The sequence below is a fragment of the Chiloscyllium plagiosum genome, unplaced genomic scaffold (assembly GCF_037043375.1).
Source record: "Chiloscyllium plagiosum isolate Xiang-an unplaced genomic scaffold, Cpla_swu_hap1 HiC_scaffold_10, whole genome shotgun sequence".
Classification (NCBI taxonomy): domain Eukaryota; kingdom Metazoa; phylum Chordata; class Chondrichthyes; order Orectolobiformes; family Hemiscylliidae; genus Chiloscyllium; species Chiloscyllium plagiosum.
Genome location: NW_028270148.1, coordinates 4,644,325 through 4,670,938, shown reverse-complemented (window position 1 = coordinate 4,670,938; position 26,614 = coordinate 4,644,325). Strand labels below are relative to the sequence as shown.

At 42.7% G+C, this 26,614-nt stretch overlaps 1 protein-coding gene across 4 annotated transcripts in view; it reads left to right on the top strand.

Annotated features, from left to right (window-relative positions):
• The first annotated feature begins 1,757 nt into the window (after nucleotides 1-1,757).
• The window catches only part of LOC122552552 (immunoglobulin superfamily member 3-like), a 60,655-nt gene continuing 35,798 nt past the window's right edge, over nucleotides 1,758-26,614 (top strand). For 3 of the 4 annotated variants that reach the window (XM_087991038.1, XM_087991036.1, XM_087991035.1), the window contains exons 1-2: nucleotides 1,761-1,881; nucleotides 16,239-16,583. In XM_087991038.1, coding sequence (XP_087847164.1) covers nucleotides 1,830-1,881; nucleotides 16,239-16,583 — 397 coding nt within the window. In that variant the 5' untranslated portion in view covers nucleotides 1,761-1,829. Of the gene's footprint in view, nucleotides 1,882-16,238; nucleotides 16,584-26,614 lie in introns of all 4 variants that reach the window. The other variant, XM_087991037.1, reaches the window with a different exon arrangement.

Sequence of the window (26,614 nt, the reverse complement as noted above, 5' to 3'; positions counted from 1 at the left end):
TGTTGGTAGCAATGTTTCCCTTGGCTGGTGAGTTAAGAACCATGGGGCATTATCTCAGGAAAAGGAGTCATCCAATTGAGACTGAGATGAGGAAGAATTTCTTCACCCAGAAGGTGGGGAATCTGTGGAATCCCCTATCCCAGAAGGATGTAGGACCTCAATCATTGAGTATGGTCTGTCTAAATGCCTCTTAAATATTGTTATTGTATCTATTTCAACCATCTCCCCTGGCAGCTCATTCCAGGCATCTACTACTAATTTTCCAAAACTCTTTGGATTCTGGAGAAGTACCGAAGGATTAGAAAGCTGCCAATGTGTCATGCATATTCAGAAGGGAGGGAGGAAAAAACAGATACCATCGTGCAGTTTGCTGGCATTTATTGTTGGAAAAATATTGGAATTTTTTATGCAGGAAGAAATAGCAGAACATTTGAAAATCATAATCATATCAAGCAGACTCAGCATGGCTTCACAAAAGAAAAATTGTTTAATTAATTTAATTTATTAGAGTTTTTCAGGGATGTCGCGACCAAAGTGTGTAGAGGGGAAACAGCGGCACTGATAAATTTGGAAATATTTGCAAACTGCGTGAAAATCTTTGGAGTTTCCGGGATTGGAGATATTTAGTCTATTTGGAGAGGCTGGACAAACTTGGATTGTTTTCACTGAAGTATCACAGGCTGAGAGATGACCTGTGTAAACAATCTGCCTCACACATCTCCTTTAAACATTCCCCCCTCACCTTAAACCTATGACCCTCAGATTTCACATTTCCAACCGTGGAATGAGATTTCAACAATCCATTCTGTCCCTGCCTCTCATAATTTTATAAACACCTGTCAGGTCATCTCTCAGCCTGTGATACTTCAGTGAAAACAATCCAAGTTTGTCCAGCCTCTCCAAATAGACTAAATATCTCCAATCCCGGAAACTCCAAAGATTTTCACGCAGTTTGCAAATATTTCCAAATTTATCAGTGCCGCTGTTTCCCCTCTACACACTTTGGTCGCGACATCCCTGAAAAACTCTAATAAATTAAATTAATTAAACAATTTTTCTTTTGTGAAGCCATGCTGAGTCTGCTTGATATGATTATGATTTTCAAATGTTCTGCTATTTCTTCCTGCATAAAAAATTCCAATATTTTTCCAACAATAAATGCCAGCAAACTGCACGATGGTATCTGTTTTTTCCTCCCTCCCTTCTGAATATGCATGACACATTGGCAGCTTTCTAATCCTTCGGTACTTCTCCAGAATCCAAAGAGTTTTGGAAAATTACAACTAACACATCTCTGTAGTTCCCTCTTTCAGAGTCCGTGGATATAAGCCATCAAGGCCAGGGGACTGATCTGACTTTAGCCCCATTAGTTTGTCTGACACAACTGCTTCAGTGACAATGATGGGACTTACTCCTTGCCCAATATCCTTCAGCTTTACTGGAATGTTCAAAATTATCTTGCACTGTAAAGACCGAGCCAGTATATTTCCATAAATGTTTTGATCATTCACAGGGTTGCAGCAAATGTGTGAATTCTCAATGTTGAAGTGAATGAGTGTGAGGGACTTGCACTGAATAAATAATTAGCACCGCTGCTAAAATAAAATTCACTAGATTATGAGAAAATCAAGCCAGTCATATCCTCCCTGAGAAGGGAACAGCCATTGGTTTATTGTCACTGCTTCCCCTTTACTGACACTTTAACTTCTTTACCTCCTGAGAAATGAGACATTAAAGAAGCTGCAGTTGGCTGGGATATTTTGTGTTTCACTGTTTTAACTGGATGTACAATAAATTGTGTGGAGAAACAGGGTTGTCACTCTGCTGAGATGATGAGTGGAACTGCATTTGCAATAACTCTGTTCCTCAGTGTTGATTTGGGTAAGTGTATGCTTTGGAGAAGTTTAAATCTTTATAAAATACCTTTCTATGGTTTGTGCTGCTGTGGAGTTTATGTGAATTCTATAAGCTTGAGCATTGAGAACTGGAGGGGAGAATCACAAGGAGAATTTATCACTCTCTGTGGATTGTTTGGTGCAGCTGACACAGAGCTACACAGGCTGGGAACGCAGACCAAAAAGTGGAGTGTTCCTCCCATCTTTTTCTGTCATTCATTTTCTGGAAGAATGGGATTGAGAACACCATTAAGGTGTGAATTTGGATTGGATTGGATTAGTCTGTGTGTTCACTGGGTCTCGTTGGGGTGGATTAGAAAGACAACCTCCTGCTTTACAAAGTTGGTGAATTTTCAGCTTTGTGATTCAAAGTTAGTTTCACCAATGGACCCATGCTGGCACTCACATTAATTCTCTACTCTCAAGCTGCTCCCTCACACTCACTGAGAGTGTAGAGTCCCCCTGTGCTCCCACCATTTCCCAGCTATTTAATGGACAAACAATACTGTGGAACAAACTGGAGATTTCACCATCTACGGAACAAAGAGAGAGACTAACTGAAGGATATGTGATTGCGACAATTTGGCTGAGATAAGGTTTCCTTTTTAAACAATTGCTTCAAACTGAGTCTCAGAAATAGAAAAGAGGAAGCAACATATGCTGCACAAAGTGGAATCTCACTGTTCATATTTAAACAACCATCCAATAGCCTGTTATATGCCACAACTGGATCTAAAGATGAAAGGATACAGGAGAGAAGAGGCCATTCAGCTCATTGTGTTGGTTCTGCCATTCAGTGAGATCATGGTTGCTCTGATAGTCCCCATCTCTCCTTTCCTGCCTTTTCCCCAAAACCTTGGATTCCATTCCTGATTAAAAATCTGTCGCTATCAGACTGTAAGTTACTTCAGGACTCAATCTCAACAGCCCTCTGTGGTAAAGAATTCCTCAGATTCACTTCCTCTGAGAGATGAAATTCCTCCTCACTTCCATCTTAAATCACAGACCCATTCCTATGAGCTTTTGCCCTCTGGTCCCAGACTCTCCCACAAAGGGAAACAACCTCCTCTCCATATTCACCCTGTCAAGGCCTAAAGAAACTGAAATGTTTCAAACCTTCTTTTCATTCTTAACTCCAATCAGGACAAGCCCTTCCCCTTGGATGGAGAAAAAACAATCACGTTAATATATTCAGGAAGTAATAGCAGAATATTTAGACAATCATAATCTAATCAAGCAGAGTCAGTGTGGCTTCATGAAAGGGAAATTGTATCTGACTAATTTATTTGAGTTTTTTGAGAAAGTCTCATGCAGCGTGGAGAGAGGGGAACCAGTAAATGTGTTGTATTTAGACTTCCAAGAGGCATTTGGAGAGGTACCTCACAAAAGGTTAATTCATTTGATAAGAGCCCACGATACTGGAGGGGGCATACTATTGGGGCTAGAGAAATGGTTCATGGGCAGGAAACAGCGAAAAGGGATAAGGGGTTCATTTTCAGGTTCTGAATTGTGACCAGTGGGGTTCCACACGGATCAGTGCTGGGACCACAACTCTTTACAATTTATATTAATGACTGGGAGAAGAGAAGTCAATCTACTATAGGAATATTTACAGATAGCACAAAAATAGTTGAAAAGGCAGTTTGTGAGAGAGACGCAAGCAAGTCTACAGAGATATTTGTCATTTAACTTGCAAATGGAGCATAATGTGTGAAAATGTGAAGTTGTTCCTTTTGCAAGGCAGAACAAAAGAACAGAATGTTATTTAAATAGGAAGAAATTGCAGAAAACTGCAACACAAAGGGACTTGGGTAAACCTGTGCATAAAACTCAGAAAGCTAGCACACAGGGTTAACAGGTAATCAGGAAGGCTGATGGAATGTTGACCCTTATTTCAAGGGGATTGGAGTATAAGAGTCAGGAAGTCTTACTGCAACTGGACTAGGTGCTGGTTGGGCCACACCAGGTATACTGTCAGCAGTTTTGGTTCACCTTATTTAAAGAAAGATTTATTTTATTGGAGGCAGTTCAGAGAAGGTTCATGAGGATGATCCCAGGTACGGAGGGACTGTCTTATGAGCGAAGGCTGAATAGGTTGGGACTCCACTCACTTGAGAAGAATGAGAGATGATCTCTTTGAAGCGTACACGATTGTTAAGGGGCTTAACAGAGTAAATGTTGACAGGATGTTTCCCATCATGGGAGAGTCTCAGACCAGAGGCCACAGTCTCATAATTCAAGGACACCAGTTTAAGACTGAGATGAGGAAGAATGTCTTCTCTGACAGGATTGTGAGTCTTTGAGTTCCTTGCTCCAGAGAGCTGTGGGAGCAGAATCCTTGTGTATGTTCAAGACTGAGATTGATAACTTCATAACCAGTTTCCAGGAAAGAGCAGAAAAGTGGATGTGAGGAATGTTTGTTCAGCTGAGGATCTCAGAGTGCTGGTACATAATTCTTTGAAGTTTGCATCACATGTAGACAGGGTGCTTAAAAGACATTTCATGCTTAGCTTCATTGCTTCATCCTTTGATTATAGGAGTTGGGATAACAGTGATATTGAGATTGTGCAGGATATTGGTGAGGCCTCTTCTGGAATACAGTGTCCAGTTCTGGTCATCCAGTTATAGGAAGCATGTTGTTAAACTGGAGATGGTTCTGAAGTGATTTACCAGGATGTTGATACCTATGGAAGAGTTGTGTTACAAAGAAAGTCTGGAAAAGCTGGGACTTTTCTCACTGGAGCATAACAGGTTGGAAGGCCACCAGATAGAAGGTTATAAAATAAAGAGAGATATCAATAGGGTTTATGGGAGTTGTCTTTTCCTGAGGATGAGGGATCTCTAGACTAGGGAACCCATTTTTAAGGTGAGAGAAGAGAGATTTCAAAAAGATATGAGGGCCAATTATTTTACACAGAGGGTAGTTCAAGGGTGGAATGAACTTCATGAGGAAGTAGTGGATGCAGATACATTTGCAATGTTTAAAAGACATTAGGATATGTATAAGTATAGGAAAGGTTTGGAGGGATATTGGCAGGAGCAGGCAGGTGTGACTAGTTTAGTTTGGGATTTTATTCGCCATGGACTGTTTGGACAAAAGAGTCTAATTCTGTGCTGTATGACACTGTGACTCTCTAACTCCATTGAATGGTGGAACAGGAATGGGGCTGAATGGACTACTCCTGTTCTAATTCTTCTGATCAAACTACTCAGTAATTTCTACACTTCCAAAAAAAACACTATTACATGTTATAATATTATATTCCATTTGCCACATTTTGCCCAATCATTTCACCTCTCTCTCTCTCTCTCTCTGCAGACTCTCCATCTCCTCTTGACACCTCACTTTCCTCCTTATGTTGGTGTCATCACCAAATTGACCTCTCATCCAGGATCAGAGATTGCTGTGCTGGAGTCTCTCATTCTTCACCCAGAATGGTGTTCCTTCAAATCCGTGCTGCATCTCCTCTTCCATCACCCCTGAAGTGAGGTGGAATATTGCTAGACTCACCCTAACTCACTAATTGAGCTGAAGTTTCATCAGCCTGACCCTGAGACCATCACTGGCTCCATGTCCTCTACCCAGAGCTGGAGGGACACACCCTGTAGCCCTCACATTTGTCTCCAATCTGCCCCAGTCTACCCCATTTCCCTCAGGCACCATGTCACTGTGGAAAAGACAGAATATGATGATCATTAGAACTCTATTTGTTGTGACTCTGTCCCTCTGTGTTACTTTGGGTAAATGTTTGCTTAGGAGAGGTTTAACTTATCGTAAAATACCTTTCTATGGTTTGTGGTTCTGTGGAGTTTGTGTGAATTCCATAAGTTTGAACATTGAGAACCAGAGGGGAGAGTCACAAGGAGAATTTGTCACAGTCTGGAGATTGCTTGGTTCAGCTGACACAGAGCTCCACAGGCCGGGAACATAAATCTGAAAATGGAGTGTTCCTCCCATCTTTTTCTGTCATTCATTTACTGGGAGAATGGGACTGAGGGACAGGCAGCACATTAAGGTGAGTATTTTGGGTGGATTGGATTAGTCTGTGTGTTCACTGGATCTGGTTGGGGTGGATTTGAAAGCCCACTTAGTGTTTTTACAAAGTTGGTGAATTTACAGCTTTGTGATTCAGAGTGATTTTCACCAAAGGACCCATGCTGACACTCACATCAATTCTCTATAATCAATAATATTGAATTTGTTCCATTAAAACATCTCCAGGACTGCACAAACTGTGAACCAGTTGAAGTTCAGTATCTGTGACAACATCGAATCCTGGGTCTGTTCCAAACAGGAACATTTCCAAAAATTAATATGCTGAATGCCAGTTCATGTTTTGTGTGATGATGTTAAATGAAGGAAGGATGTTGATGATCAGGAGATGGAGAGTGTCTCCTGTTCTTTTACACATTGTGCTTTGTAATCTTTAAATCTTTGAATTGGATGCCTGAGCACTCCTCACAACATCTGATGGGATCAAGGACAGAGTGCAATAGAACATAGAACATAGAACATTACAGCACAGTACAGGCCCTTCGGCCCTCGATGTTGCGCCGCCCTGTCATACTAATCTGAAGCCTATCGCACCTATACTATTCCATGCATGTCCATATGCCTGTGCAATGACAACTTAAATGCACTTAAACTTGGTAAATCTACTACCGTTGCAGGCAAAGCATTCCATACCCTTACTACTCTCTGAGGAAAGAAACTACCTCTAACATCTGTCTTATACCTATCTCCCCTCACTTTAAAGTTGCATCCCCTCGTGTTTGCCGTCCCTATACTTAGAAAAAGGCTCTCCCTGTCCACCCTATCTAACCCTCTGATTATCTTGTATGTCACCATTAAGTCACCTCTCAACCTTCTTCTCTCTAATGAGAACAGTCTCAAGGCCCCCAGCCTTTCCCTGTAAGACATTCCTTCCATACCAGGCAACATCCTAGCAATCTTCTCTCTGTTGCTGCTGTGTGTAGCCCCTCCTGCCAGGTGATCTGCTGTCATGGTGCCACACTCATCTCTCTTGTACCAGCCTCATCCACCCACTGTAGCTCATCGGCACCACTCTGTGACATCCACCTAGCCCATTGAAATGTCCCTGGGTCGTCTTCAGTCTTTTGTTGCAAAGATGTTTCACATGAGAAAGGTATCTTTGATAGAGAGTGATTTGCTACTAGTTACTCTGACAATGGCAGTTGGTGGCTTGTTCTGGCTAGCTCTCAAAGTGTCTGCTTCTTTACACCCCAAACATTAGATCATCTCATTGGTTCTAAGTTGATATAAACAATAAATTCAAATTTGATTGAATTTTAGTATTGTGGGGCATAATTTAAACTGATTAGTTAAATTCAAACTGTTGTGAAAACTGACAAATGTTGCATATTTTCAGTTTTCCAGTTCACTCTGAGACTGCTAGTCAGTCACATGACAGGTGCCAACAAGATCTCAGTTCAAAACAGCCTTCACTATCTCTTAAAGGTACAGTACATGCCTTCAACTTCATAGCAAGCACAGGAGTAGGGATGCCATGTTGTAGTTGTGCGGGACATTGATTAGGCCAATTTTAGAATATTACATTCAGTTCTGATCTCTTTGCAAAATGAATGATGTTGTTAAACTTGAAAGGGTTCAGAAAATAATGACAAGGATGTTGCCAGGGTTGTAGGATTTCAACTATCGGGAGACACTGAATAGGCTGAGGCTGTTTTTCCTGAGGCACCAGAGGCTGAGCGGTAACCTTATAGAGTTCTTTTTTAAATTATGAGGAGAATGAATAGGGTAAATATCCACGTCTTTTCCCAGGGTAGGGGTGTTCAAAATTGGAGACAATAGTTTTCGGGTGAGAGGGGAAAGATTTAAAAGGACATAACTGGCAACCTGTCCACACAGAGGGTGGTGCATGTGCGGAATGAGCTGCCAGAAGAAGTGATGGAGGCTCATACAATTACAGCATTTAAAAGGCATTTGGATGAGAATATGAATAGAAACAAGGTCGCGGGATATGGGCCAAATGCTAGCAAAAGGAACAAGATGAATTTAAAATATCTGATTGGAATGGACAAGTTGGACTAATGAGTCCATTTCTGTGCTGTGTATGGCTATGACTCAATGACTCAATAACTTAGTGACAATTATTTGCCTTTTCTTCTTTATTCTGCACATTGTTTCTGCATAAATAATCATCCAGTGCCCTGTTAAATGCCTCAGTTGGACCTTAATGCCATTGGACCAGAAGGTGGAAGATCAGAATCAGACCATTCTGCCCATCGAGACTGCTCATGAAAGCTCTGATAATCCCCAATTTGACTTTCCTGTCTTTTCTCTGTATCTCTGGATTTACTTTCTATTTAAAAATGCGTCTTTCTAAACTTCATCGTACTGAATGGTGCAGCCTCAGTTCCCCTGTGTGGTGGAGTTCCCTTCTCAGTAAGGAAATTCCTTCTCCTCTCTGCCTTAAGTATACATCCCCTTATTCTGAGATTCTGTCCTCTGCTCCCAGTCTCAGTGGAAACATTTTTTCATATCGATGCTGTCAAGTCCTCTAGGAATCTTTTCTGTTTCAATACTGTTGCCTCACATTTTTCGATATTCTGGTGAGAACAAGCCCAATCAATGTCACCTCTCCTCGTAAGACAGTGCCTCCATAACAGCCTAGTGACCCTTCTCTAGACAGCCTCCAAAGCCAGGACACCTTTCCTCAGATAAGGAACAAGAACTATTTCACAGTATTCCAGTTTTGGTCTGACTTGGGATTTGTACAGTTTTGACAAAACCTTCCTAATTTTATTCTCCATTTCCTTTGAAATAAAGGATACTCTCCATTTGCCTTTCCTCTGACCAACAGAACTTGGATGTTAACCTTTTGTCATTCATGGACGAGGACTCCCAAATCCCTCTGTTCTGTAGCTTTCTGCCAACTTCCCTATTTCAATAATATTCAGCTCCTCTGTTCTTCCAGACAAAGTGTATGGACTCACATTTCTTCATCTGCCAAGTTTTTGCCTCCTCACTTCCTGTGTCTCCTGTGTCAGTATCCCTGTGCAGACTCTTTGTCATTACTTACCTTCACACCTATTGTTGTGTTAACCACAGACTTGGAGTCAGTACATTCACTGTCCTCATCCAAGGCATCAATAAATACAGTAAATAATTCTGGCCGCAGTACTGATCCCTGTGACACTCCAACAGCTGCAGGTTGCCATCCTGAAAATGCCCCCTTATCCTCACTCTCTGTCTTCTATTAGTTAGCCAAACTTCTATCCATACTTATAGACTCCTGTCAACACCATGCACTCTTTTTATTAGCCTAATGTGTGGGACTTTATCAAAAACTGACTGAAAATCCCTCGATATTACATCTACTGCTTCTTGTTTTACAAAAGACAAAATACTGCAGATGATGGAAACCTGAAACTAGCACAGGGAATGTTGGAGAAACTCAGCAGGTCTGGCAGCATCTGTAGTGAAAGAAAGAGAATGAACATTTTATGCCTAATCGGAATTTTCCTAACAAATCTATGTTAACCTGCAATTGGGCCGTTATTTCAGTTATATTGTTCTGAATATTCTGTGCATTCAAGTAAAGAGTCATGGACATTATTTCCCCCAGTGACCCTATTCACTGCTGCTTTTATATGTTTGTATCCTCTGTCTGTTCCTGTCCCATTCTGGATATTGTTGTCTCCTGTCTGCTGTCTCCCCTTGCTTTGTCAGCCCGAGACAACTTCTCCCAAAGCTTGCCCCTTTTGAATTAGTTTATAGCTCTCTCTATAGCCCTAGTTATTTGATTCACCGGGACACTGGTCCCAGCATGGTTCAAGTGAAGCCTGTCCCTTTTACCCAGTACTGGTACCAATGCCCCACAAACCAAAACCCATCCAGACCAGACTCCGAGTCACAATTGAACTGCTTGACTGTATTTGCCCAGTACCAGTTTGCCAGTGGCTCAGGCAGTAATCCAGAGATTCTTACCTTGCAGATTCTGTCTTATAATTTAGCTCCAAACTGTTCAAAGTCTTTCAGTGAAGCTTTCTTTCTTGTGTTCCCAGTGTTATTCGTCCCAACATGGACAATGATGACCAGATCCTTTTCCTCCCACTCCAAGATTCTTCTCCAGCCCTGAGGAGATATCCTTTTCCCTGGCACTGGGCAGGCAGCAAATCCTTTGGAAATCAGGCTCATGTCTGTAGGGATAAGATCTATCCCCCTCATTATACTGTCCCCTCTCACAATGACATTTCCATTTCTTCTCCCCACTTCAATCACTCCCTGTCCCAAGGTGTCATGGTCAGTTTGCCCATTCTCCCTGCAGACTGCAGTCTTGCCCATTTACTCACTGTCCCTGCAATCCCACTCTTGCCCACACAACTTGCAGGAACCTGATAACTGCCAGATAATTGCAGCAGCTCAAGTTTATTGTCCACAGACTTGAGGTGTTCTGGAACAGCCAGGTTGTACTGTGTGTCAATCCTTTTCACCCACAAGCCCCACCCCCATCATCACTCACCCATCAACCCCACCCCACCCACATCATCACTCACCCATCATCCCCACCCCACCCCGATCATCACTCACCCAGAAAACCTCACCCTTGAAGATCACTCTGCTGATTGAATGGATTTCTCTTGATCATTCCTGATTTACTATCTCTCCATCACTATTCTTTGTGATGGATTGGTTGTGGCTCATGAAGATGAATCAATGTTTCCCATCAACACATCTCAAGCAATAAAACGGTGGTATAGTGAAGTTAGCAGGTGTACATTTCTGAGTCTAACCCTGTGAATACTATCAAATGGAGTAAAGGTTGTCCCCAGTGTTTTTTGGCTTTGCAGATTAAAATATTCTTGTTGGATCTTCATTTTTCTGGTCACTGCTCTCTGGCACTGACTCTCTCAATGTCTGTATCTTTGAAACACCCTTTCCCTCTTCAAGAGGCTACTTAAAATGCTATTAATGACCAATTCTTTGATTTTAGTGACCGTGTATGAGGGACTATCCAAGAATCACTGGAACAAAATCAGAAAATGATGGGGTTCTGATGAAGAGTCATTAGAGTCGAAATGTCAACTCTGTTTTCTTCCCACAGATGCTGCCAGACCTGCAGAGTTTCTCCTGCAATTTACATAGAACATAGAACATAGATCATTAATGCACAGTACAGGCCCTTCAGCCCTCGATGTTGCCCCAATCTGTGGAATTAATCTGATTCCTATCTAACCTACACCATTCCATTATTATCCATATGCCCAATTAAATGCCCTTAACACTACTAAGTGAGTCTACTACTGTTGTAGGCAGGCCATTCCACACCCCTACAATTCTCTGAGGAAAGAATCTACCCAAATATCTGCCATAAATCTACCACCCCTCAATTTAAAGCTATGTCTCTTCATGTTAGCTTTCACCATCCGAGGAAAAATGCTCTCAATGTCCACCCAATCTAACCATCTGATTATCTTATACGCCTCGATTAACTCACCTGTCCACCTTCTTCTCTCTAACAAAAACAGCCTCAGTTCCCTCAGCCTTTCCTCATAAGACCTTCCTTCCATATCAGGCAACATCCGAGTAAATTTCATCTGAACTGTTTCGGAAGCTTCCACATCCTTCCAATAATGCAGTGACCAGAACTCCAGTGTAATACTGCAGTGCGGCCTTATCAGTGTCTTGTACAGCTGAAGCATGACATCATGGCTCCAAAACTCAATCCCCCTACCAATAAATGCCAACACATTGTCTACCTTCTTAACAACCCTATCAACTTGGATGGCAACTTCCAGGGATTTATGCAGCAGGACATTAAGATTTCTCTATTCATCTGCACTGCCAAGAATTTGACCATTAACCCCGTACTCTGCATTACTGTTATTTCATCCGAAGTGAACCACCTCACACTTTTCCGCATTAAATTCTATTTGCTACTTCTCCGCCCAGCTCTGTCCCCCTGCAATCCACAACATCCTTTGGCACTATCCACAACTCTGCCTACCTTAGTGTCATCGCAAGTTTACTAACCCACCCTTCTACGCACGGATCCAGATCATTTATAAAAATGACAAACAGCTGTGGCCCCAAAACAGATCTTTGCGGCACACCACTGGTAACTGAGATCCAGCATGAGCATTTTCCATCAACCACCAACCTCTGTCTTCTTTCAGCTAGCCAATTTCTGATTGAATTCACTAAATCACCTTAAATCCAGAAATTCCGTATTGTGTGCAATAGCCTTACCATGTGGAACCTTGTCAAACGCCTTATTGAAGTCCATATACACCACATCAACTACTTACCTTCATCCACATGTTTTGTCACCTTCTCAAAGAATTCAATGATGTTAATGAGGCACTACCTACTCTTCACAAAACTGTGTTGACTATCCCTAATCAAATTATTCCTTTCTAGATGATTATAAATCTTGTCTCTTACAACATTTTCCACCATCTTACCCACAACTGAAATAAGGCTTACTTGCCTATAACTACCAGGGTTGTCTCAACTCCCTTTCTTAAACAAGGGAACAATATTTGCTATCCTCCAGTCTTCTGGCACTACTCCTGTCAACAATGATGACATAAAGATCAAAGCCAAAGCCTCTGTCATCTCCTCCCTGGCTTCCCAGAGAATCAGAGGATAAATCCCATTTGACCCAGGGGTCTTATCTATTTTCAGATCTTCTAAAATTGCTAAAACCTCCTTGTTGTTAACTGCAATCCCATCTAATCTTGTAGCCCATATCTCCGTATTCTCACTAACATTGCCCTTTTCCAATGTGAATACTGACGACCAGTATTCATCGAGCACTTCCACTATGTCCTCAGATTCCACACACAAATTTCCACTACTGTCTTTGATTGGGCCTAATCTTATTCTAGTCATTCTTTTATTCCTGATATACCGATAGAAGGCCTTAGGGCTTTCCTTGATCCTATCCACCATCAACTTCTCATGTCTCCTCATGGTTATTCTTAGCCCTCTCTTTAGGTCTTTTCTGGCTAACTCATAACTCTCAAGCCCCCTAACTGAGCCTTCACGCCTCACCCTCACATAAGCCTTCTTCTTCCTCTTGACAAGAGCTTCAACTTCTTTAGTAAACCATGGCTCCCACTCTCAACAAGTACCTCCCTGCCTGATAGGTATATATTTATTAAGGACCCGCAGTAGCTGTTCTTTGAATAAGCTCCAAATTTCAAGTGTGACCATCTCCTGCAGTTTCTTTCCACATCCTATGCATCCTAAATCTTGCCTAATCACATCGTAATTGCCTTTCCTCCAGTTATACCTCTGTCCCTGCTGTATATACTTATCCCTGCCCATTGTTATTGTAAACATTACCAAATTATGGTCACTATCGCCAAAGTGCTTAGCTACTTCCAAATCTAACACCTGACCGGGTTCCTTCCCCAGTACCAAATCCAATATGGCATCGCTCCTTATTGGCCTGTTCACATAATTTCTTTTAGGTTTCAGATCTCCAGTATCTGCACTTATTTTTATAACCAAGGAATCAAGGGGGTGGATAAGGGCCAAATGATGAAATCTACTCATGCAGATTAGGGACATGGATGAGACAATAGATGTTCCCATTGTACATTCACCTTTCTATGAAGAACTGGCCTTGCTTTTTTTTTGTTTCTGTTTTGGCTCCTGCTTCTGAGCTCCAGATTTCTGAATCTATTTGTGGGAACTGCTGCCTCATCCATTTCCTGTTAGTTTGGGTCTGTCTGCTCCATCACGTTTTAGCTCGAATTCTAATTTCACAATTTCATCTTCCACGACAGGAAACGGTTCCTCTGCTGCCTGAGAATCAGTTTCTGTTCTCACTCTCACTGTTTGAATGCTGAGGCTGTCTTTTATTCTGTCTTGTGTTTCTTCACATTCATTGGGTGGTTATGACAGGGCACTACAGAGCGAGTCGGGGGTTTCATTTCCCTTTCCAGTAAACCCCATCGTCACTAGCTGCAGCTGTCTGTACAATGGTTAACCGTCATTTATGTTTCACCTTCTGTACTGGCTGAGATTATCTGGTTAATGAGAGCTGTTTCTCATTACCAGGCGGATATTGTCCTGTGAGATAGTTAATACCTGAAATGGTTAACTCATATCACAAGATAAGCTCCACCATCAGGATAGAAAGGACAGTTCCTGTGAGGAGTTAACCAGTTCTAAGTTCTCGGTTCAGTGTGATGGTCTTTATTGTGAAACAGTAACTTGTCCTTTTAAGTCCGGCCTGAGGTCTCCCAGAGACTCTCACATCACTCAGATGGAATGTAACTCACTATTCAGTATGATGTCATAAACCAACTCTGTTTATCAAGACCGAGCCACTCTCCTGCCAAAGAGTTCATGGGGTATCCTTCCCTGCTTGGTCTCTGTAACTCAGAGGAATATCATGAAATTGATTGTTAACACTGAATCTACACACATCATCCCTGTTTTCACTCCATCTCTCTTCTTAAATAGTGGGTAAACATTTGTTGTAATCTATAGGGAGTAATCTATAGGGAATGTTCCAGAGATTGTAGAATCTTGGAAGCTGACCACTAATGCATCCATTATTTCCAGGGCCACTTCCTTAAGTGCTTTGGGATGTAGATTATTAAACCCTGGGGATTTATCAGCCTCCTGTCTCATCAATTTCACCAATACCATTTCTCGACTAATTTAGATTTCTTTCATTTCCTCTCTCTCACTAAACCCTGTGTTTCCCAATGTTTTCTGGAATGTTCTTTGTGTCCTCCTTTGTGAACACAAAACTAAACTCCCCTGTTTTTGACTGTAAGAGACTGACATTTATCTTCACCTTTTTTTTCTCAAAGTCAGAAGTCACATGATACCAGGTTATAGTCCAACACGTTTATTGGAGATCACAAGTTGTCGGTTTTCAACTGATGAAGGACCATTGCTCTGAAAGCTTGTTATTTTAAATAAACCTGTTTTGATGTTGTCCACCCAAGTCTAACACCGGCACCTCCACAATCTTTTTCAATTCGCATTCTGACAAACACCTTTACAGTCAGTTTGTATGTTCCCCTCAAGCATACTCTTTTACATGGTTTTCTATTCCTGAATTAATCATTAATCAATCACTACTTGGTTCTGTTGCTTTTCTGGAAGCCCCCTTACCCATTTTACTTCTGTATCAGGCAGCATTATCTGTGGTAAAGATCCTGTATCCAGGAAATGGAGGGAGAAACTACCCATTTTCCCCCAGTCTGACCGCCAGGACCCTTACGTGTTGAGAGGCCTCAGGTTGCTGAGACTGGAGAGACTGTGTCTCTGTTGATCTTTGGGAAAATCCTGCCCCTTTAAATGCTGCCTGACTGTCTTTTTGAATGCAGCAGATCCTTCCCAGTTCCAATCCTCACATCTGCTGCGGATTGTTAGGAAGCCTCTCCCACTATGAATAGTCTAGGGAAGAGGATTGCAGTGTGTGGCAAGTTAGCTTGTGTCAGACAGTGGTTCAACAGTATGAGCTCAACATATCACTGTTATCGCAACATCTGTATTGCTGTTCTCAACACACAGTGACTGATAGCCAGGATATCAATCAGGAACATAGAACATAGAACATAGAACAATACAGCACAGAACAGGCCCTTCGGCCCACGATGTTGTGCCGAACATTTGTCCCAGCTTAAGCACCCATCCATGTACCTATCCAATTGCCGCTTAAAGGTCACCAAAGATTCTGACTCTACCACTCCCACAGGCAGCGCATTCCATGCCCCCACCACTCTCTGGGTAAAGAACCCACCCCTGACATCTCCCCTATACCTTCCACCCTTCACCTTAAATTTATGTCCCCTTGTAACACTCTGTTGTACCCGGGGAAAAAGTTTCTGACTGTCTACTCTATCGAGTCCTCTGATCATCTTATAAACCTCTATCAAGTCACCCCTCATCCTTCGCCGTTCCAATGAGAAAAGGCCTAGCACTCTCAACCTATCCTCGTACGACCTATTCTCCATTCCAGGCAACATCCTGGTAAATCTCCTCTGCACCCTCTCCAAAGCTTCCACATCTTTCCTAAAGTGAGGCAACCAGAACTGCACACAGTACTCCAAATGTGGCCTAACCAAAGTCCTGTACAGTTGCAACATCACTTCACGACTCTTGAATTCAATCCCTCTGCTAATGAACGCTAATACACCATCGGCCTTCTTACAAGCTCTATCCACCTGAGTGGCAACTTTCAAAGAACAAACCATCACAACTGGTTTAGACAACCTGCTCCACATCTTTAATGTAGGACTAAGACTGTTGGGGGCTCCTTTTAAATTTTGGCAAGAGTTTAAAACAATCAGACTGCTGTTCATTTATTGCTATTTTTTATTTTGAAGGTACAACTTACCCAGTCCTTCTCCAGTCTCTGATTCTGAAACGAGTCACCGAGGGTCACACTGCCCGGTTACAGTGCACCATGAGGAATGGTAAAGTGGCAGACAATGATGTTCATTGGTACTGGGAACAAGTGGGAAGAAGGAGAGAGCTGATTTTGAAAGATTACACATGGGAAAATGCAATCAGACAGCCAAGATTCACTGAGCGATTCCAGTCTTCCAGAGAGCCCTCCAGCAACAGCTTCATTCTGACCATCACAAACATGCAACCCAATGACACTGGGGTCTATTACTGCTCAGTCTGGGGAAGGATCTATGGGAGAGGAAGCCTGCTCATTGTAGACAGTAAGTAGAGTTCACACAGCAATCATCTCCAGTAATAACCTCATGCCCAATGAATGAATTGGAGATCAGTGTGTGATCAAGATGATTGAGGTGGTGATGGAGAGTGATCTCAGGATGGATTCACTGTGGAGAGGAAGCTGAGATGAGATTCAATGTTGGTTGGGAGAGTGGAAAGGGGATTTATTTGTGACAAGGTGAGGATGATTTTGTGGGAAATGTGAAGCTTTATCCTGGAGAAAAAGTGATATTAATTCCATTCGACTCACAAGAATGTCAGTGCCATCGGGCTGGATGTGCTGAATCAGGGAGATTGCTCTGTGAGGTGCAGGGGAATCTCCCAGGGATTGGGAATGAACCATAGAGTACAAAGGGTCACACACATCTCTCTCCATTTGAGAGACAATTGGTTTGGTCCAGGTTAAAGTGAAACACTCCACATCAAGCACAGGGAAAGGGGAGGGGTTTGCTCTCCATGAGCTTCTACAGCTGAGACTGGGATTGAAGGTGCGATGTTGCCCTTATTCTACATTATACTACAGACATCTGAGCCACCTGACTAGGGAAGAGTAATCATAATATTCTGGGAGTTCCCAACATAATTAGCTGGAGCTCTGTGTTGAATAATGCTGAAAGTCTGGCTTCAGTCCCCATCCTGGCTCAGATAGATCCTGTGGCTTTCTCTTCTCCTTTCCCCATTGTGGTGGAGTAGGCAACCAATATCAGATCAATGCCAACCATGATGCCATTCTAACGAATCACATCTGCACACACATGGTCCACATCCCTCTATTCCCGACTTGTAAATGTATCTGTCTAAATGCCTCTTAAATGTTGCTATTCAATCTATTTATTCTATCTCCCCTGGCAGTGCAGACCAGGCACCTACCACCATCAGCCTTTCCTCACACATCATTTTTAAACTTGGTCCCCTCACCTAAACCTATTCCCCTAAGTATTTGACATTTCCACCCTGTGAAAAACACTCTGACTATTCATCCTATCCACATCTCTCATAATTTTATAAATTTATATCAGGTTGTACCTCAGCCTCTGACACCTTTCCAAAAACAACCCAAGTTTGTCCACCCTCTCCTTATAGACTAATACAGTCCAACCCAGACAATATCTTGATAAACCTCTTTTACACCCTCTCTAATGCCTCCATCACCTTCTAGCATGTGGTGACCAGAACTACACTTAAATGTGGCTGAACTAAAATGCTATACAGCCGCAACATGACGTGTCAATTTTTATACTCAATGCCCTGACCAATGAAAGCAAGCTGTATACCTTCTTTACCAGCTTATTTACTTGTAATGCCACTTTCTGGGAGCTATGGACTTGCATATCAAGATTCCTTTGTATATCAATTCTCATCAGGGTCCTGCCATTTACTGTATGCTTTCCATTGGCATGTGACCTCCCAAAATGCATCACACTTGTCCAGATGTAACTCCATCTGCCATTTCTTCATCCAACTTTCCAACTGATCAAAATCTCACTGTATCCTTTAACAACTTTACTCACCATCCACAAAGCCTCCGATTTTTGTGTCATTTGCAAACTTACTGAAACACAAAAGCATAGAAATTAGAGCAGGTGTAGGCCATTTGGCCCTTCAAGCCTGCGTTACTATTCATTACAATCATGGTTGATCATGCAATCCCTTTGCTGTGCTCTCTCCACACCCTTTGATCCACAAAGGACCATGTCCAGCTCCGACTTGAACATATCCAACAAATTGGCCCCAACAGCTTCCTCTGGGAGAGAATTCCACAGGTTCACAACTCTGAGTGAAGAAATTCTTTCTTATCTCATTCTTGAGTGGTTTACCCTTTATTCTTGAATCATGACGCAGAGTTCTGGATTTCCCCAACATTGGGTATATTCTCCCTGCATCTCGCCTGTTCTCTCCTCGTTCTTCTAAATTCCATCAAATACAAACCAGGTCATTCCAGTGTTTCCTCATATGTCAGTCTTGCTATCCCAGGAATCAGTCTGGTGAACCTTCACTGGATTCCCTCAAAAATGTCCTGCCTCGGACACTGAGAACAAAACTGCACACAATACTCAAGCTGTGGCCTTACCAAGGCCTGTATAACTGCAGTAGGGCATCCTTACTCCGATTACACAAATTGTCTCGCTATGAAGTCCAGCGTGCCATTAGCTTTCCTCACTACCTGCTGTACATGCATGCCAAACTTCAGCAATTATTCCACCATGACACTCAGGTCTCATTGCACCTCACCTATTTCCTAAACTGCCACCATTCAGATCATAATCTGACTTCCTGATCTTATGACCAATTTGAAAAAACTCACAATTATTCACATTGTATTGCATTTGCCAAGTACTTCCCCACTCAGCCAGTCTGTCCAAATCATCCTGAAGCCTATTATCATCCTCCTCACAGCACACCCTGCCACCCAGCTTACTGCAAATTTGGAGATATTGCATTCAGTACCTTCATCCAAATTGTTAATGTATTTATGAACAGCTGGATTCCAACACTGAACCCTGCAACTCTGGAAAGGACCTGTTTATTCCAACTCTGCTTCCTGTCTGCCAATCAGTTCTCTATCCGTGTCAATACCTTAGCTCCAATGCCATGAGCTTTGATTTTCCTTACTAATCTCTTGTGAGGGACTTTGTCAAAGTTTTTTGAAAGTCCAAATACGCAACAGTTACTGCTTCATCCTTGTCCACTCTCCTGGTCACATTCTCAAAAAATTCCACAAGATTTGTCAAGCATAATCTTCCTTTAATGAATCCATGCTGACTCAGACCGATTCTGTCACCTCTTTCCAAATGACCAATTATTACATCTTTAATGATCGACTCCACCATTTCCCCACCACCGATGTCAGGTGAACCTGCCTATAATTCCCCATTTTCTCTCTCCCTCCTTTTTTTAAAGAAAGGGGTTACATTAGTTACCCCCCAATCCATTGGAACTCTTCCAGAGTTCACAAAATGCTGGAAAATGATCACCAATGCATTCATTATTTCTAGGGCCACTTCCTTAAGTACTCTGGGATACAGAGCATCAGGTCCTGGGACTTATCAGGTTTTAATCTCATCAGTTTCACCAACACCATTTCCTGACCAATAAGGATTTCCTTCAGTTCCTCTTTCATACTTGACCCTCTGTCTTCGAGCATTTCCTGAAGGAAGATCCAAAGTATTTGTTCAACTGACAAAAAACAACCAAAGGAATTGTGGCTGCTGCAAATCAGAAGCAAAAACAGAAGTTGTTGGAAAAGTTCAGCAAGTCCAGCAGCATCTATAAAGAGAAATCAAAGTTAATGTTTCAGGTCCAGTGACCCTTCCTTAGAACTTTTCTGAGGAAGGGTCACCAGACAAGGTCTCTCATGGTAGGCCTCTCCAGAAGGTTCAGATTTATGGGATCCATGGTGACTTGGCCATGTGGATTCAGAATTGGCTTGCCTATGGAAAGCAGAGATGGAAGGTTATTTTTCAGGCTGGAGGTCCATGGCTAGTGGTGTTCTGCAGGGATCCATCCTGAGACCTCTGCTGTTTGTGATGTAGATAAATGACTAGGATGAAAATGTAGATGGGTAGTTTAGTAAGTTTATAGATGATACAAAGATCTGTGGAGTTGCAGATAGTGTAGAAGATTGTCAAAGGATACAATGGGTTAGAGATGAATTGCAGAAAAAGACGGAGAAATGGCAGGTGGAGTTTAATCCATATTAGTGTGAGGTGCTGCACTTTGGGAGATCACATATTCAGAAAAGGTATGCAGCTAATGGCAGGACCCTGAACAGCATTGATGTACAGAGGGATCTTGGGGTTCAAGTCCATAGCTCCCCAAAAATGGTTATGCAAGTAGAGGGTGGTAACAAAGGTGTGTGTAATGCTTGTCTTTATTGGTCACAGACTTGAGTACAAGAGTCAGGATGTCATGTTGCAGGTTTATAAAAGTTTGATTTGGCCACACTTAGAGTATTATGTTCAATTCTGGTTGCCATATGATAGGAAGGATATGGAGGATTTTGAGAAGGTGGAGAAGAGATTTACTGGCTTTTCCCTGCTTGAATTAGACAGTATAAGCTATAAGGTGAAGGTCAATAGACTCAGGTTGTTTTCTGTAGAGCAGCAAAGGCTGAGGGGAAACTTGATAGAAGTGTCTAAGATGCATTGATAGTGGTGACACTCAGAATCCTTTTCTCAGAAGTGAAATGTCTAAAACTAGGGAGCATGCATTCAAGGTGAGATGGATAAAGTTCAAAAGAGACATGAGGGGTTAGTTTTTCACACAGATAGTGGTAGGAGTGTGGAACGCACAGCCAGGGGTGGTGATAGAAGCAGACACAGAAGAGATGTTTAAGGAATTTTTAGATCAGCAAATGAATATTCATGGTATGGAGGAATATGGACCAAGGGCAGGTAGAAGGAATTAGTTTCATTTGGTGTCATGTTCAGCACAACATTGTGAGCTGAAGGGCCTGTTCAGGTGCTGTACTGTTCTATGTTCGATGTTCCATGTTCCATGTTCTATCCTGGGCCATTTCTGTGATCCTCGTATCCAATCTTTGTTCCCTGAAGTAAACTACTGCTCTCGCTGAGTGGAGTTTTGTGTCCAACATTGACGTTTCTGATGCTATTTTCACCCACCCTCCTGGGTCTGGGAATATCAGGTTTAACCTGTTACGGAGTCTTCTTTTCTTCAACATCTCTGCTGGAGCTATCCCTGTCGGTGCACAAAGGCTGGTCCTATAATCAAACAGGAACCGGGACAGTTTGGTATCAAATGAAGTTGTAGGCTGTTTCTTTAAGCTGGCTTCAAAGTTTGGACTGCTCTTTCTGCCAGATTATTGGCTGATAGGTTATATGGAGCTGTCCTTGCATGTCAAGTGTCATTTGATTTTAGGAAATACTTGAATCCTCTGCTGGTAAATGATGGCTCGTTATCTGTGACCAGCACCTTGGGAAGTCCGTGTGTTGCGTTAGATGAGTCATAGAGTCATAGAGATGTATAGCATGGAAACAGTCCCTTCGGTCCAACCCGTTCATGCCGACCAGATATCCCAACCCAATCTAGTCCCACCTGCCAGCACCCGGCACATATCACTCCAAACTTTTCCTATTCATATATCCATCCAAATGCCTCTTAAATGTTGCAATTGTACCAGCCTCCAACACCCCCTCTGGCAGCTCATTCCATACACATACCACCCTCTGTGTGAAAAAGTTGCCCCATGTGAAAAATCTTTCCCCTCTCACCCCAAACCCATGCCCTCCAATTCCGGACTCTCCGACCCCCGGGAAAAGACTTTGTCTATTTACCCTATCCATGCCCCTCATAATTTTGTAAACCTCTATAAGTTCACCCCTCAGCCTCCGACAGTGCAGAGAAAAACAGCCCCATCCTGTTCAGCCTCTGCCTGTAGCTCAAATCCTCCAACCCTGGCAACATCCTTCTATATCATTTCTGAATCCTTTCAAGTTTCGCTACCCCTTTCCGATAGGAAGGAGATCAAAATTGCATGCAATATTCAAACAGTGGCCTAACCAATGTCCTGTACAGATGCAACATGACCTCCCAACTCCTGTCCTCAATACTCTGACCAATAAAGGAAAGCATACCAAATGCCTTCTTCACTATCTTATCTACCTGCGAGTCCACTTTGAAGGAGCTATAAACCTGCACTCCAAGGTCCCTTTGTTCAGCAACATGCCCTAGGACCTTACCATTAAGTGTATAAGCCCTGCTAAGATTTGCTTTCCCAAAATGCAGCACCTCCCATTTATCTGAATTAAACTCCATCTGCCACTTCTCATCCCATTGGCCCATCTGGTCAAGATCCTGTTGTAATCTGAGGTAACCCTCTTCGCTATCCACTATAGCTCCAATTTTGGTGTCATCTGCAAACTTACTAACTGTACTTCTTATGCTCACATCCAAAGCATTTATGTTAATTAATTAAAGGACCAGCTCGCAACCTTTTTACCTTTGGCCCCATGTTTAACAATTGTGGCCGATGCATGTCCAATCACTTCGAGTGGGTGTCCATACTGACTGAAAATACAGAGCAAATGAAAGGATTGACATAGTCAATGTGTAACCAAGCCCAGGGTTCACCCAGCCATTCCCATGAATTTGAGGGAGCTGCTAGTCGTAATTTTTGTCCTTGTTGGCACTCTGGGCACTGCTCACCAATGCAGCTGTATCTGCATCCAATACTAGCCACCATTTTCATTTTGGACACCCCTGGATGACCCTAGTGGAGTTCAGCCAGTATCTGGCTGAACCTTTGCTTGATGGAATCACTCCTGCTCCCTATAGTAATCTGCCATCCTCTACAGTAATCGTGGCTCAGCGGGTCCAGAAAGGTTTCAGTTCAGGTTGACTTTCCCCAACTACACCATTTGTTTTAGTTTAGCCAGGACTGATCATTCTGTGTCCACAGTCAGGTCTGGTCAGCGGTGACCAGAAGGGTATCCGGAAAGTTTATAATTGGAATGGGCTCTTCCAATGGCAGCCTACCGGTGGATTAATCTGTAAGCAGGAGGTGGCTCAAGGCATCACATTTACCACTTGGCCTTCTGGATAGTTTTCTCTCATCAAGTTCCCCTTTATTTACACATGTTTAATACATGACACTGATCCAGCTCCCTCAGAGCCAGTACTCAGAATGAACAGAAGTCCTGATGTTCCTATTTATATCTGTCAGCCAGGGCTTCTTTTGGAAGGCTATTATTGAACTGGAAACAGTGCAGAAGAAATTTACAAGGATATTTCCAGGATTCAAGACACTGAGTGATAGGGAGAGGTTGGACAAGCTTGGAGCTTTTTGCTTTAAAGTGCAGGAGACTGAGACGGGAGTCTAATAGAAGTGCATGGACATTTTGGTTGGCATGGACCAGTTTGGACTGAAGGAACTGTCTCCGTGCTGTAGGACGTTCTGATTCTATGATTCTATGACTATGATTGTTTAGATAAAACGTCTGGGAGCTGGTATATGAAGTGTGTGTATGAGAAGCTGAACTCTGCGTCTCTGATCAACTCCTGGGCATGGCGGGGGGCACATTGTCAGACAGTAATTAGGCGATAACCATTGCCAGTGAATACTCAGGAACTCTGTGTACATGGCAGAGAAACACTTGTGAGGATTTAGCGTCAAAATCTGAGGAGAGCAGTGTCTGACTGAGCATGAGAATGAATATTGTAATTAGGCAGTAAAATACAGGAATAGGAGGAGGCCATTTGGCCCATCTAGCCTGCTCCACCAATCATGGCTGGTCTGATAACCCTCAAACCTACTGTCCTGCCTTATCCTGCAAGGGGAAACTACCTCTCTGCATTGCCTCTTCAATATCTAATATGCCACACTAAATTCTTCTCACATTCTGCTAAACTCAGATGAATACAGGCCCAACCAACTCACCATCTCTGCATAACAATATCCCTCCTCACCCAGGATCAACTGAGTGAACCTTCTCTGGACTGCCTCCAATATCAGTGTATGTTTCCTCAGATAAGGGGCCCACAACAGCCCACATTATTCCAGCTCTGGTCTAACTAGTGCCATCTATAGTTGTAACAAAGTCTCCCTAATTTTAACCGCCATTCCCTTTTGAAATTAAGTCTAATGTTCCACCTTCCTTCCTTACTCCCTGCTGAACTTGGATGCTAGCCCTCAGTGATTCTTACACACTCTCCAATCCCCCCAGTCCCTCTGTGCTGGGCTGCCAAGCAGTCTTTCCCCTCATGGGAGACAATGACCAAGTAGCATCATCACTAGATTATTAACCCAGAGACCCAAGGCATGTTCTGAGACTCCATATTCATGGAAAATGTTCAAAGTTGAATTCCTTAAAAACCTGGAATTAAACATCTGATGATGACCATAAAACGATTGTTAGGGAAACACCCATTTAGTTGACTGCCATCCTTTAGCCTAAATGTGACTCCAGACCCATAACAAAGGAACTGAATCTTAACAGCACCCTGAGCAATTAGATTAGATTACTTACAGTGTGGAAACAGGCCCTTCGGGCCAACAAGTCCACACCGACCCGCCGAAGCGCAACCCACCCAGACCCATTCCCCTACATTTACCGCTGCACCTAACACTACAGGCAATTTCGCATGGCCAATTCACCTAACCTGCATATTTTTGGACTGTGGAGGAAACCGGAGCACCCGGAGGAAACCCACGCAGACACGGGGAGAATGTGCAAACTCCACACGGTCAGTCGCCTGAGGCGGGAATTGAACCCGGGTCTCTGGCGCTGTGAGGCAGCAGTGCTAACCACTGTGCCACCATGCCACCCATACTGTGGATTATGGATGGGGAATAAATTATCGTCATGTGCAGTACCTTATCAAAAGTGATTTGAAAATCCAAATACATTACATCCACTTGATTCCCTTTATCTCTCCTGCATCTTACCTCATCAAAGAGTTCCCGTAAATTTGTCTGGCATTATTTATCCTTTGTGATGCCATGCTGACTCTGCTGATTCATGTTATACATTTCTAAATTTTCTGTTGATACCATCACTATCACCATCATCACTATCATAATTATTGCTGCTATTGCTGGAGGGTGAGCTGCCTTCTTGAACCACTGCAGTTCATGCCCTGCAGGTAGATCTGTAATGCTCTTAGGGAGAGAATTCCAGCATTTTGACCCAGTGACACTGAATGAACAGCAATATATGTTCAAGTCAAAATGATGAGTGGCTTGGAGGGGTTCTTGCAGGGGTTGAAGTTCCCAAGCCCGTGTCCTTCCAGATGGAAGTGATTATGGGTTTGGATTATGCTGAAGAAGACATTGACATTCCTCAATTAAATTGCTGGAAAAGCTCAGCAGGTCCGGCAGCATCTATACAAAGAGAAATCAGATTTTACGTTTCAGGTCCAGTGACCTTTCCTTAGAACTGTGCTGAAGAAGGGTCACTAGATAAGGTCTCTCATGGTCGGCTCATCCAAAAGATTAAGATTTATGGGATCCATGGTCACTTGGCCATGTTGATTCAGAATTGGCTTGCCCATAGCAAACAGAGTGTCATGATGGAAAGTTGCTTTTCAGGCTGGAGGTCCGTGACTAGTGATGTTCTGCAGGGACCCATCCTGGGACCTCTGCTGTTTATGATATACATAAATGAGTAAGATGAAAATGTAGATGGGTAGTTTAATAAGTTTATAGATGATACAAAGATCTGTGGAGTTGCAGATAGTGTAGAAGATTGTCAAAGGATGCAATGGGTTAGAGACGAATTGCAGAAAAAGGCAGAGAAAAGGCAGGTGGAGTTTAATCCATATAAATGAGGTGCTGCACTTTGGCAGGTCAAATGTTTAGAAAAGGTATGCAGCTAATGGCAGGACCCTGAACAGCACTGATGTACAGAGGGATCTTGGGGTTCAAGTCCATAGCTCCCTAAAAGTGGTTATGCAAGTAGAGGGTGGTAACAAAGGTGTGTGTAATGCTTGTCTTTATTGGTCAGAGAATTGACACAAAGTCAGGAAATCATGTTGCATCTTTCTAAGAGTTTGACTTGGCCACACTTAGAGTATTATGTTCAATTCTGGTTGCCACATGACAGGAAGGATATGGAGGATTTGGAGAGGGTGGAGGGTGAAGGGGATTACCCTGCTTGAATTATAGGGTATAAGCTATAAGAAGAGGATAAAAAAACTCGGATTGTTTTCTGTGGAGCAGCAAAGGCTGAGGGGAAACTTGATAGAAGTGTATAAGATTATGAGATACACTGATAGTGTTGACGGTCAGAATCCTTCTCTCAGAATTGAAATGTTTAAAATTAGGATGCATGTATTTAATGTGAGACAAGGCAAGTTCAAAGGAGACGTGAGGGTTCGGTTTTTCACACAGATAATGGTAGGAGTGTGGAACACGCTGCCAGGGGTGGTAATAGAAGCAGACACAAAAGAGGTGTTTAAGGGATTTTTAGATAAGCATATGAATATTCATGGTATGGAGGGATATGGACCAAGAACAGGTAAAAGGAATTAGTTTCATTTGGTGTCATGTTCGGCACAA